General features: G+C 35.6%; 1 protein-coding gene across 25 annotated transcripts in view; it reads left to right on the top strand.

The window, feature by feature from the left end:
* ADAM22 (ADAM metallopeptidase domain 22) overlaps nt 1-14318 on the top strand; it is a 225040-nt gene that overhangs the window by 147506 nt on the left and 63216 nt on the right. For all 25 annotated transcript variants that reach the window (XR_012002656.1, XR_012002653.1, XR_012002654.1 and 22 more), the window contains exons 6-11: nt 1134-1197; nt 2952-3021; nt 7429-7499; nt 11233-11307; nt 12926-12997; nt 13843-14009. Coding sequence is in view for 22 of the 25 variants with exons in the window: in XM_072764193.1 (XP_072620294.1) it covers nt 1134-1197; nt 2952-3021; nt 7429-7499; nt 11233-11307; nt 12926-12997; nt 13843-14009 (519 nt within the window). In the remaining 3 variants the exon portion in view is untranslated. The remainder of the gene's footprint in view (nt 1-1133; nt 1198-2951; nt 3022-7428; nt 7500-11232; nt 11308-12925; nt 12998-13842; nt 14010-14318) is intronic.

Genomic DNA, 14318 nt, shown 5'->3' on the forward strand with positions numbered 1-14318 from the left:
TGTACAACCAGTCCTCTGGCTAGAGGACCATTTATCACCCATAACTTTCTTTGTTTTCCTCCCTAGAATTTTTCACCACCACATGTATATTTATTTCATTGTTGATTGTATTTTTTGTCTGTTTACCCTAGAATGCACATTAGAACCATGAGGGCAGAGCATTGGTCAGTTTTGTCCACTTCTGTATCACAAGCACCTAGAGCAGTGCATTGTAGGTGCTTATATGTGTTGTGAATGAGTGAATGGATGAAGAGGCTGCCGATTGCAGATGGGCAGTTCAGGAACCAATCTGCCTGGGCTCTAGTCCTGCCTCAGTTCTTCCTGGTTATGTAATTTGGGCAAGTTACTTCATCTCTTTGGGCTTTGGTTTCTTTCCTTGTAAAATGAGTATAGGCAAGTATATGAGTGTACCTCCCTCATACATTTCCACAGATGAGTAGAAGATTAAATGAGTGTAAAGTGTTTAGTTCATGGTAAGCTGTTGGAATGTGTCAGCTCTTGTTACGAGAGCATCTTCCAGGTGTGTGGTAGGTAGGCATTTCTCAGCATAGTCCCTGACAGCCTACATCGGAACCACCTGGGATTGTTTAAAATGCAGCTCCTTGGGCCTTAGCCAAGAAATCTGAGGAAGGCCCTGAAAGTTTCACACTTTTGCAAGCTCTCCAGATGAACTATTTGCATATTAAAGTTTTAGAATTATGTGTTGGAGGGAGGATTAGAGAATGATAATCCTGAACCTGGGGACACTGCTGCTTATAGGAAGTCAGAGGGATGGGGTCTTTCCCTCTTAGTAGATGTGTGTGTGTGTGTATGCACACATGTGTGATATGGTGCAGTGTGCATGTGTATGTGGGATGTATTGGGAAGCATGTGTGGTGTGGTGTGCAATATGTGGTGTGTAATCTGTGTGATGTGATATGTGGGGAATGTATATGTGGTGTGGTATGGTATGTGGGGAGTGTGTGTATGTCTGTGTGTGTATGGTAGGTGGTGTGTATCTGGTGGTGATGGATGGGATTGGGAAGTGAGTGTTGAGAAGTAAATTGGTCCTCTGGCAGCTACTGATTTTAAAATGATCTTGTTCTGAGGCAAGAGTCGATAGCCATGCCTAATTATTTTCTTGTCCTTGGCAGTGGGATGTTCTATGATGGGAACCACACCTATCTCATTGAACCAGAAGAAAATGACACCTCTCAAGTAAGTGCTCCCTCTGTTTGCTGTGGCAAATGTAAAAATTGATATTGGGAGCTTTTCCCCTTCATTTTTCCTCCTCCTTTTGTCTTTATTTTATTTTTATAAATAAAAATATTTTTATATATTTTAATATTTTAAATATTTATTTTTATAAATAAAAAAATTTTTATTTCTTAGAGTCAGGATAGTAAATATAAATATATACATATATATATAATTAAATATTGAATAAGTCAAACTCACAAGGTTGTTTTTTTTTTTTTAGCCTTTTACTCTGTGTATTGGAAATTTCTTCTGAGGTGTTCTGAAACCTCCATTTTTGTTCTGTCTCCACCGTCATGTGCTAGGATTTGTCTTAGTTTGCTCAGGCAGTCAGAACAAGATATTGGAGGGCTTAAATAACACAAATTTATTTTATCATAGTTCTGGTGCCTGGAAGTCCAAGATGAAGATGCTGGCAGGATCCATGAGGGCTCTCTCCTTGGATTGCCTCTTTCTTGCTGTGTGCTCACATGACAGAGAGATAGAGAACTGTGGTGTCTCTTCTTCTTAAAAGGGCACCAGCCCAACCCCACCCTTAAGACCTATTTTAACCTTTATCACCTTCTCTTAGGTCCTGTCCAAATACAGTCACATTGGGAATTTAGGCTTAAACATATGAGTTTTGCAGGGAGGACACAGATATTAAGTTTATAACAGACCAAATCAATAGATATGTGATTTTCCACCTCTCTTTTGTTTCTAGAGTTCAGATTTTTCTATGTTGCCCATTGTCTGTAAGGCCTTCTGCTGATGAAATGTAGAGAAATCTAAATTTTTTTAATTACTTGATTTATTTTAGTTGAAATATTCATTTTCCATAAGTGAGAAAAGCATTGAGTTTATATGGTAGACTGCAGAGAAACATAATACACCTCCATTCTAGCTCTGTGCAGGCAAATATTCTTCCTTGCGTCATGGAACATTGTTCAAACACTTAGGCAAGTAATTTCTAAAAATACACACTGTTTTGCCACCCATAAAGTGCAGCTATTTGTATTGTATTTTACTTTCTGGATGCCTATTGCTCGCTATTGTATCACTTTACCTGGGAGGTGATTTTTTTTTTTTTACAGCAATATCATGAAACTTGACTGTTTATGACATTTGGGGTTTTTTTTTTGTTGTTGTTGTTTGTTTTTTTACTAGAAAGGAGCCAGAAGTAATTATTTGAAAGCTCATTAATTTTTCTTAGATGAAATATGGCTTTTTGTCTGTTAGTTTGTCACAGAACTTGTATGATATTTGAATTTTTGAGCAGGATCCGTTTGAGCATCTACTTGTACCTGTCATCCTACTCCCTGATACTAGAAGAGTGTTAGCTCTGCAGTCCTTGCCTAACAAAAGTTAGTTATCTGCCTCTTAAAGTGGGGCAGGGATCCATGGAAAGAAATCAGTTATAAAAAGCATTAGTCCATTTTCCCAGATGTCTTACTCCTCCTTGGGGGAATAGGTTCATTCATTTATTTTCCATTACTACAGGCTTTGGCTTCTCTGTCTGCAAAAGCATTTTGTTTCTAATAGATCTCTCCAGTGCCAGGGGAATCCAGGAGCAGGAGAGGCTTGTGTGGTGGCTCCTTGCCTTTTCAAATCCAGAAGAGTGTGTAATCAAGCAAGGATTCTTTTAGGTGTCTTAGCTGCTTCAGCTCTCATTGCTTGAGGTTGGAGATAACTGGTCAGTCCCACGTGCTTAATCTCTGTTGTTTGTCTTCTTTCAGGAGGATTTCCATTTTCATTCGGTTTACAAATCCAGACTATTTGAATTTCCCTTGGATGATCTTCCATCTGGTATGACATTCATATTATGATTTAAAAAAAAAGTCAACTTTAATAATTCATTTTAATGCTGTGGAGCTTATCTCTATGTGGAATATCCTTAGCTCATGACTGCTCATAACAATTTTAGAAATAAAGTGACAGCAAGTCAAGGACATCAAGAGGGAGAATAAAATGCCAACTGACCTCATGTTTGTAGTGGATGAATTTGGAAAGATAGAGCTTGAGCACATTGAAAGACTTTTTAAAATTAGAAAAATCAGAGTAAGTTATTTCTGAAAGGAGAAATAAGTTAGAGCAAAAATTGGACTGCATAGACAAAATATAAACTTCACTTTTGATGAGATACTGATTCTGTAAACAGGGATGAACTTGTAATCATTTTCCCATTTGTTGTTTTCCTCATCTCTTTTTGCCTCAGCATTTTAAGAAAGAATGATTATAGATTAATGCTTTTTATTTTTATTTTTAAAAAAGGATTCATCTATTTCTTTTAGAGAGGCAAGGGGAGGGGCTGAGGGGGAGGAAGAGAGAGAGAGAGAGAATCTCAAGCAGGCTCCTCAGTGAGCATGGAGCCCAACTCGGGGCTCGATCTCACAACCCTGAGACCTGAGCTGAAACCAAGAGTTAGATGTTTAACTGACTATGCCACCCAGGCTCCCCTAATTCTTTTTATTATGTGTTTTTCTTTTAGAAAATAGCCTTTCCTTCTCATATGTGTTTGTTTACAGGCACATTTATTTATAGTTGTTGGTTTGAGCTGCTTCCAAATCTTCACATGACAAGTAGGGCAGCATACTTATACTTTATCCTCAGTAGTGGAGCAGTGATTGTATAGAGAGCATTTGCCTCTGGCTATATAAGACTCATTGGCTTTCTCCTTCTGAAGGTAGCACACACTCTGAATATCTAGTGTGGAGGGGCTTCCTTTCCTATTTAGTGAGCCCTATGGCCTTAGTACATTCTAATTTTTAATCTCACTTTCATCTTTGCTACAGCTCTGTGAGATTGATAGAATTATTTACATTTTACAGAAGAAGAAATGGCTCAGCTATCTTGTCTTTTTTAGGGTCCCACAGCTAGCTAGGGACTGAGCAGGGGTTTGCATTGTGCCCCTGTAAGAGTGTGTGCTGGGAGAGAAGCAGAGGGAAATGGAGGAATCATCCGGCTGAGAGCATATCCTAAACTACTGTTTAGGAAAACCACTTAAACATTTTCATTGTTGGGGCAGCTGGCTGGGTCAGTTGGAAAAGCATGTGACTTCTGATCTTGGGGTTGTGAGTTCAAGCCCCACAATGTGTGTAGAGATTATTTCAATAAATAAAAACTTAAAAAAAAAAGATTTTGTTTATTCATTCATGAAAGACACAGAAAGAGAAAGGCAGAGACATAGGCAGAGAGAGAAGCAGGCTCCATGCAGGGAGCCTGATGTGGGACTTGATCCTGGGATTCCAGGATCACACCCTGGGCCGAAGGCAGACGCTCAACCGCTGAGCCACCCAGGCGTCCCCAATAAATATAAACTTTTAAGGAAGTTTACATTGTCTCCTCATTGGAAAATGAAATGAATGTCTGCTAATGCCCCTTCTCTGAAATAGATTTGTAACTCCTTGATCTTCTGCACTTCTTTTCTCCTGCTGCCAAAGGGATTGGGATTGCTGTTTTATAGAACTCAGTATTTTGAAATATCTGCTAATAACCATAAAGATGCTCTTACTTTACGCAGATACTTTAGACTGTTCCTTCAGTTATCTTATGAAACTTTTACAATCCCTGTGATGGAAGGAAAGTAAATCATGACTAGCTGCCTGAGAATAAACCTACAATCTAATAGGTCTTACTGGAAGCAATAAACATTAATTAAAATTTAAAGTAATAAATAAAAATCCCGCTAAGAACTTTACTGTGATTGAATCATACAGTTGTTTTTTTTTAAACTTTGTTCAGGGTTTCTTTTCCACAGAAACTTTAAAGATAACTTGACAGTTTTGCTGTCATTAAAAATAATTTTGAACATCTTCTAAAACTCAGATCTGTCTCAGTTAGTTTCTGGTTTCCTTTTCTCATCAGAAATTGGCACAATTTTAAGAGTGTTACTTTTCTTTCTAGATGTTTGGATTTATTATGATAGGTTAGAAAAAATTCTTGTGAAGCTTAAGAATAAGCTTGTTTATTTTAGGTTTAATAAAGTTTTCCTGGGTCTTGGGTTATCAGTACCTTTGTCTTGCTGTGCATTATGTATTTCCCAGAGATAGAATAGAATCCGGTGTTCCCCAAACTTGTTTAACTGTGGAACCTTTTGTTTTATATGACACATCTCTTAGGACTAGTTTCCCTAAGAAAACATTTGTTTGTTTCCTTCAGACCCCTTAGCACAGTCTGTTTTAAAAATTACTATAATAAAATATATAAATCTTGTATACCATTAGATGAGTTTTGACACATGTGTAAGTCCTTTGGTGAGATTTGGCACATTCCTATCACCCCAGTACCTTCCTTTGTGCCGCGAACCACCTACTTCTGCAGTCCTTTTTCTGACCCCCACCATTGTTAAGCTTGTTTTAGATCTTCATGAAAATGGAATCACACATTGGGTTCAGCTTCTTTTGCTTAGCATATACCTATGAGATTAGTGTTGTCAGAGGTAGCCACAGTTTATTCTTTTTAATTATTGAGTATGTTCTGCTGTTTGAAGATACCACAGTCTTTTTATCCATTTTGTTGATGGATATTTGGGTTGTTTCCAGTTTTTGGCTGTTATGAATAAAAGAACTCTATAAACATTCTTATAAAAATCTTTTTTGTGGACACATGTTTACATTTCTTCTGTCAAATACCTGGCAGTGGAATTACTGGGTCTTAAAGTAGATATGTGTTTGTACAATAGTGCTCTCAAACTGCAGAGTGTATCAGAGAATCACCTGGAAGCTTGTTAAACACAGACCGCTGGATCCCATGTCTAGAGGGTTTTTTCAAGCCACTTAATTGAGATATGAATGACATTAGAGAAAAGCTGTACATACTTATTGTATACAACTTGACAAGTTGGAGAAAAGTGTACATCCCTGAAGTCATCACTATAATCTATGTCATTAACTCTAAAAGTTTCTTTCCACCCTCTTTATTATTATTATTACAGTAATAGTGGTAGTGGTAGTGGTAGTGGTGGTGGTGAAAAGTATACACTGTTAGCAAAATCTATACATCATAGTATTATTAATTCTGGACATTCTGCTGTACAGTAGACCTTTAGGATTCATTCATCTTGTACAACTGAAACTTTGTGCCTTAGATTAATACCTCCCTGTTCCCCCTTTTCTCAGCTTCTGGCAACTATCATTTCACTTTCTGCTTCTAGGAGTTTGACTATTTCAGATTCCTCATATAAGTGATATCATGTAGTATTTGTCCTTTTGTATCTGGCTAGTGTCACTTAGCAAAATGTCCTCCAAGTTCATCCATGTTGTCACAAATTGAAATATTTTTATTTTTTAATTCTGAATAATACTTTATTGCATTTAATAAATACCACGTTTTCTTTATCCATTCATCCAATTATGAACATTTCGGTTGTTTCTATATCTTGGCCTTTATGAATCATGCTGCAGTGAACATAGGAGTACAGCTATCTCTTCGAGATCCTGATTTCAGTTCCTTTGACTGTATACCCAGAAATGGGATTGCAGGATCATATGGTATTTCTGTTTTAATTTTTTGAGGGGAACCTTCATACTGTTTTCCACAGTGGCTGTACCAAATTCTAGAGTTTTTGATTAAATACGTCTTGGATGGGTTATTAGAGTTTGCATTTCTAACAAGCCCCCAGGTAATGTTGCCACTCATGTATAGATGGTACTCTGAGAACAACTGTTGTCTGAGAAATTGCTGAGCCTTTTTCTAAAGTGGCTATACCATTTTAGACTCTCATCAGCACTATATGGGAGATCTAATTGTTTCACATCTTCATTGGCATTTGGTGTGTTATCCTTTAATTGAAAGTCAGTAGTGAAAGGCTAGATTGGCTATTCAGAAGATTCTTAATAAGGAATATGATGGTATTTATAGGAGAAATATGAGAAAAATTTTGAGATAAATTAGAACAGGAATAGTATTGAGATTTTAAAAATTGTATTAATTTATGATATATTTTTAGTATTAATATGAACATAATTATTTTGATTAATGTTCTATATTATCTTTAAGTGTAACATATATTATAAAATTTATAGTAACCATATAGTTATTTATATAATGTATGTTATTTATATTAATTATTAATAACTATAATAATTGCTAATAGTTAATAACTGAAGTATTACTATATAATTTATATTAGGAAGGGATAGTAAAACTTTGATTGCCCTATCTGGAAGAAACCTGGCAAATGCACTAAGTTAATTTATTTTTATTTCCTTTTAGAATTTCAACAAGTACACATCACTCCACCAAAATTTACTTTGAAGCCAAGACCAAAAAGAAGTAAACGGCAGGTATGTATTCACAGGTATATTCCATGATGTTTTGAAGACACTGGCAACTGCCATTCGTTTAAATCTATATTAAGTCTCTATAGGAAGGTTAAGTATTAGTTCAGGCATTTGTCAGGCTGTAGTAAACAGTAAGGTGACAGATCTGTAGGAGCAGTGAAGGAGGGCCATATTGTTCATAGACTCAAAAGGGACTCGGGATAGTGATGCTAATATGGTTATGGTTATTCATCATACAGATGGGTTATGGCCCATGCAGTGGCATCTTAGGTTCTTTCTATCAGGCCTCTTTTCTTTCCTGGTTGTACCACATCATGGAGCCTATTTGTAAAGATACCCTCTTAAGAATGAATCCACCAGGTTTTAAAGCCACAAAATGCTATTGTCACACGTGAGCTATGTTGGAGTCTGGGATGTAAACTCAGGATGTCAGCTTTATGAATGTTCAGCGGATCTTGGACTTAGCAAAAATAATTACTTGTGTGATGCTTTACACCACATGAAGTAGGTTCTGTTAATCTCCTTTGCAGGAAAAAAAAATATCTTTGAAATATGAAGATAACTTGGCTAGAAACAGAGCTGGGAAATGGTTTAGGTGAAATAAGAGCTCCAGTCATCAGATACCATATGATTTCTCTCATTTGTGGAATCTAAAAAGTAATGAATAAACAAACAAACAAAAAGCAGAATCAGACCTGTAAATATAGAGAACAAACTGGTGGTTGCTAGAGGAAAGTGAGTGGAGGGGATGAGCAAACTGGGTGAAGGGGAATTGGAGACACAGGGTTCCAGTTAGGAAATGCATAAGTCATAGGAATAAAGGGCACAGCACAGGGAAGTCAGCCAGATTGTAATAGTGTTGTTTGGTGACAGATGACAGTTACCCTTGTGGTAAGTACAGCATAATGGATGGAGAAGTTGAATCACTAAGTTGTACATGTGAAACTAATGGAATATAGTGTGTCCACTATACTCAAAAAAGGAAAGGAAAGGAATGAACAGAACTATGGTTATTAGATTAAGATACCATATATTATGTATGTGTGTTGGCATAAAAAAAACACAAGCTGAGAGAAATAGACCTCTATTAAGATTTCTAGTAAGAAACCAGTTATCTGGGCAGCCCGGTTGGCTCAGTGGTTTAGCGCCGCCTTCAGCCTAGGGTGTGATCCTGGAGACCTGGGATCAAGTCCCACGTCAGGCTCCAGCATGGAGCCTGCTTCTCCCTCTGCTTGTGTCTCTGCCTCTCTCTCTCTGTCATGAATAAATAAATGAAATCTTAAAAAAAAAAAAGAAACGAGTTATCTTCTGTTAAAATATTTTTAGTAAGTATGAAATAAAATACGTGTATAGGGTCATTTCTAGTGTCAATAATAATTGCTTTTTTTAATTGAGGCACAGATACCTGTGCCTGGCTCTGTTCTAAGAATTTTTAATTGTATTAACACATTTAATCCTCATAAAAATCTTATGAGGTAAGTATTATTATTATCCCCTTTTACTGCTAAAGACATTGAAGTATAAGAACTTAAGAACCTTGTCCAGGGTTATAGTGAGTTATTCAATGGTAGAGCTCAGATTCTGACCTGGAAAGTCTGGTCTCAGAGAAGTGCTTATGACCACATATGCTTTGTATACTGCCTCTCAGAAGGCTTAGTGTTCCATGAATTGCTACCACAAGCTTTATATATTTTGTGAATATATGTATATACTGAGGGCTAGTTAAATAAATTAAGATTGCCAAAAAGATTAATTTGAAATAGTGTTTATTTTCATGAATTATGAGATCAGAGAATAGGATAGTTTTCTTTTAACACGTTCCTTGAAGTTGGTCACAAACATCTGTGATATCCCATCATTTGAAGGCAAACACTGGATTTCTTTATCTGAGACAGCTGTCTGCCCATGATGGTGAAGTGCTATAAAACTGTATTGCTAGTATAGCAGCTCTCTGACATTAAGAAAATGTTGAGTCTTGTTAGAAAGTCTGCTGTATTAACTGGTAAGGTTCTGGTCTCTTCCACAATTACAAAGCAGATACTATCATCCTAGGCATTGTTTTTAAAAAGGCTTGTGTCATTGGATGCAGTTTATATTACCTCTTGGTTTCTAGAATGAGAATTATAGACTATTATTCCTTGTCAACTTGGTGTAATACGGGATTTGAATTTTTAAAAAAAAGCTTAAAAGTTCGGAAATGCATTTAGTACTGAAGCAAAATCCATGTGGCAGCAGGTTTTGTTTTTTTTAAATGCATCTCTCAAAGCAAATGTTCATGTATGATTTAGGTTTGATTGTATACCCCCTCACAAAAATGGCCATTGGACAAGTGAATAAAAAGATTTACTGAAAAAATGTATATCAAAGCATGGAGTAATGGAAAAATTTAATTTTATACATCTTGTTAAAGATTATATTATAGATGAACTGCGGATACAAAGACACTGCCTTAGTGTCTCCTACCATGGCATCCACTGAGCATGATTTTGAAGGTGGAGAAAATTCAATATTGAATAGACAGATATATTATAGCCATACTAGCTAACCCAGAACTGCCTAGAAGCTCTCAAAACTATCAGAACAAAGCTTTTATGTCATTTGGGGGATCCCTTGAGCTGTACCAGGGGAAGAAAGGGCATTCTCAATTTAAGATTTGGAGGTTATAAAATAAAAATGTCCATTAAACACTTGCTGCATCCCTTTAAGATCCTCAGAAGCTTAAATGAGAAAGAATGTTTTTCATGTGTTACAATCTCCAAGATAGACTGATAAATGAAAATTACCTGATACAAAAGCTAGTGAAATAAATGGAAGTACTAAATAAAATGTTATATTTGATTTTATATGCATAAATATTTCTGGAAGCAACCAGTAACTGTGGTATACCCATTGTGGGTGAAGGGTTAGCAACTAGGTAGATGGGGAACAGAAATAAGAAAGAAAAAAAAAAGAAATAAGAAAGACTTTGATTCTGAACCTTTTTATAGTTCTTTAATCTTTGAATCATATGAATTTATTACCTATTCAAAAACTAAAAGTGACAAAAATTCATCCCCCAAATGAATTCTGAAGGAATAAAAGTGGAAATTTTGTTTATTTCTCTCATGTTTTAGTTTTTTAAAATTAAAAACACTTTTCAACCTTGTTGAAGTATAATTAATTGGCAAAGTTATAAGGTATTTGAAATGTACAATGGAATAATTTGATGTAGATATACATTGTGAAAGGAACTCCCCATTGAGTTAATACATCCATCACCTCACATATTTACCTTTTATCTTAGTGAAAATATTTAAATTCTGTTGGCAAATTTTGATTATACGGTACGGCATTATCAATGTTAGTGTCTATCAACAAATGAATGTATCAAGAAAATATGTTATATATGTTATATACGTATAATGGAGTTTCAGCCTCTAAAAAGAAGGAAATCCTGTCATTTGTCAACATTGGTGAACCTGGAAGGCATTATCCTAAATGAAATAAGCCAGACAAGAAAGATAAATCCTGCATGGTATCACTTATATGTGGAACCAAAAAAAAAAAAAAAAAAAAAAAAGTCAAACTCACAAAACAGTAGAAAAATGGTTGCCAAGGGCTGTGAGAATGGGGAATAAGCAGAGTTTGGAAAAAGGGTAGTGTGATGTGTAACATAATGTATAACATATTTCTTAGTTTTCCACAGCCAAGTTCAGAGGGCTTATTTAGGTGCTATTTTTCCTTTACCATATTGCAGCTTCGTCGACATCCTCGTAACGTAGAGGAGGAGACCAAATATATTGAGCTGATGATTGTGAATGATCATCTAATGGTAGGATTTGCTGAGTTTTTTGTTTGAATTTGTCTGTGCCTAGAGGTAAAACTTGTGTGTGCAGAAGTAGGTTTTGGAAGAAACAAGAAGCCCAGAAAATTATAATTTGGAGAAGACATTTGTGTAGCCAAATATATTTGTTAGCCAGTAACAACCTCTAAATTGGAAACATTCTTAGGTGGAAGTAACTAGCAGTATTTTGTAAGATCCCAAAAATATTTCTTTGACTTAAAATTTGTCAGCCCTTTGGATTTGTTAAATGAATATTTTAATATTGGAGAAATCAGTGAGGCACCAGTAATATGATGCTTTGGTTTGCAGTGTACAACTTTATCCTAATAAAAGAAAAGCAGCTTTTCAATTTCTGACCTACTCTGCAGCAAACCATATGGAAATGCTTATATAGGCAAGCAGTGAAGATTTTGGGATAGGATTCTGGCAAAACTTCCTTCTTGATGAGTCATTTATTTTGACTCCAAGTGTGCATACTCAATTTATGGGCATGTTGCAGTAAGTAGCTTACATTGAGCACTTAACAGTGAGTTATAATGTTAATTGCTCTGTGTAGCCACCGTTTTAAACTAAACATGTTCAGTGATGCACATTGCTGAATTTTACTTAATTTCAGGTAAAATTGCATTTTAATTTGCTTTGAGTGATTTGAGGGAAAATGTGCCATTTGTTTGCATATGATTAAACAGATATTGATCATCTATTATTACTGTTGCTAATGATAACAACAACAATAATAATAAATCTAGATTGAGTGCTGCTTCTTTGTTCAGGCTAAAACTAAGTTTTATCTTTCTAACTTCTTTGAAGTCAATGAATGTTAGTGTTTCCTGAGATTTTTTTCTTGATCAGAGTAAGTTTTAAGAACATATATTTGGACATTTTAGGATAGTGCACATTCAGATGTTTATAGAGATCTGTAGGCAGGTAACCCAAATGAAGTAAGCCAGATGTAAAGCAATAGGGAGAGGTGAGGCCTGTGGCAAAGGAAGAGTCACATGGCCTGTCTAGTGGGAGTGGCTGCCTCTTAGTACCTGCTAGTTATCAACATGGGAGGATGCTAATTTTAAGGGAAGCAAGAAATCAGGTTTTACATGATATTTCCTGGTTTTAAAAACACTGTTGAGGCCAAACAAAAGGTTTATGTCATCCACATCTAGTCTTTAAGCTAACTCTTTGTGACCCTTGCTGTAGGGCTTTCTTCTCCTTACTAATTAAGTCTTGTAGAACTTGTAATTTTTAATACTCATAGCAGTATTCATGTATACTTTTTCTATCCACCCTACTTAAATTTGTATGTCTTGCATTCGTAGACAACTTTCATATATTTTATCATTTTGAGTAACAGTTTTGTGTTAAAAATAAACTTGTGAAATGGATAGAATAGGTATTTTTTTACTTCATCTCACAGTTGAGTAAACTGAGGCCTCAAATTTTTAAGAGCCTTGCCTCAGACTGCACAGCATATAAAGAACTAGTTCTCAATTCATGCTTTTTACAGAAAGCCATAGAGATGTTTCAATTACACTGTTTTCTCTGCTTAGGTGATTATTTACTGGTGACTTTGGAAGCCCTTCACTTGCTTTTTTGTTTGTTTTGTTTTCAGTTCAAAAAACATCGGCTTTCTGTTGTACACACCAATACATATGCGAAATCTGTGGTGAACATGGCAGATTTAGTAAGTATCAACTGGATTCAATATTGTCATAGAGGAATTTCATCTCCTGATTGCTAACAGACGGGATAATATGGTTCTTAAAATTTTGGTGCTCTGAATTGCTCTTCAGGCAGGGTGTCCCATAAGTTCCTAGTGACCTTGCAGTGGACTTTGTTGATTTTGATCTTTGGCTGGGAAGATAATAAAAGGAGGTGGTTAAAGTTACCCATGGATTTATGCTTGAAATTACTCCTTATATTTTTCACATTGAAAAATAAAAAGTTGAGTCCTAGCCCTTAGCAAAAATATTCATGATATATTTACAACATCAGAGAAATATACAGTGGTTGTGCTATTTTCAAGAGAGTGCCTGGTTCTGTGGTAACGATACACTAAGTAATCCTACTGTATTTACTTTCTGAATCTTTTCTTGACAAGGCAATGCGGGTACTTCTCCACAAGTTTAATTGGAGCCAATCAGGTTACATAGAAATCATATCCTTGAGGATTCTTCATTGTCCTGTTCTTTGCTTGGGAAACCCAAAAATGCATAAATTCTTTCTCCAGGGTACCAGACAAGAGACTCAGGGAGATCCTTGAAAAAGGGTGCAAATATTTGCCAAGAAGTGATTTCTTGTTTCTAATTAGTGCTCTTTTCTTTGGGTATTAGTTGTAAATGGTTTGACTGTTACTCAAGGAAAATGCATGTGAATTAGAAAAATAATTATCTCCCTTAAAAACAATGTAATTTTTTACATTTAACTAAAACTCAAGAGTTTTCATAAAAGGAGCCTTATAGACTTATTCACAAATCATTTGATTTTACCTCATGTATAGCCGGTGTGTTCATTTTGTTAATATATCAGATATATAAAGACCAACTGAAAACAAGGATAGTATTGGTTGCCATGGAAACCTGGGCAGCTGACAACAAGTTCGCCATATCTGAAAATCCACTGATCACGCTACGTGAGTTTATGAAATACAGGAGGGATTTTATCAAAGAGAAGAGTGATGCAGTTCACCTTTTTTCGTACGTAGCTTATGATTTATTACTTTTTTTGGTTCCCTGCTGAATGTTCCATTACTTGTGACTGAGATGTATCCTTTCTCCTGTGTAATGCAATCAGGACTTGACATGCCAGATACATTTGGAAGAAGTTTTAAAGTATAGATTGTTTGAAATTGTCATGAAAGTGTAAGAGGTTTAATTTTGAATTATTTTATTATTGCATGCATATTTTTACTTAATTTTCAAGAGATTCAATCAGCATTTGAGTAGAAGTACTGTTAATTCTCAAAGAATATTCTTGACAGATTATATTCTTTTAAGTTTCTACAT

This window comes from Vulpes vulpes, chromosome 7 (genome assembly GCF_048418805.1).
Source record: "Vulpes vulpes isolate BD-2025 chromosome 7, VulVul3, whole genome shotgun sequence".
NCBI classification, from domain to species: Eukaryota; Metazoa; Chordata; class Mammalia; order Carnivora; family Canidae; genus Vulpes; species Vulpes vulpes.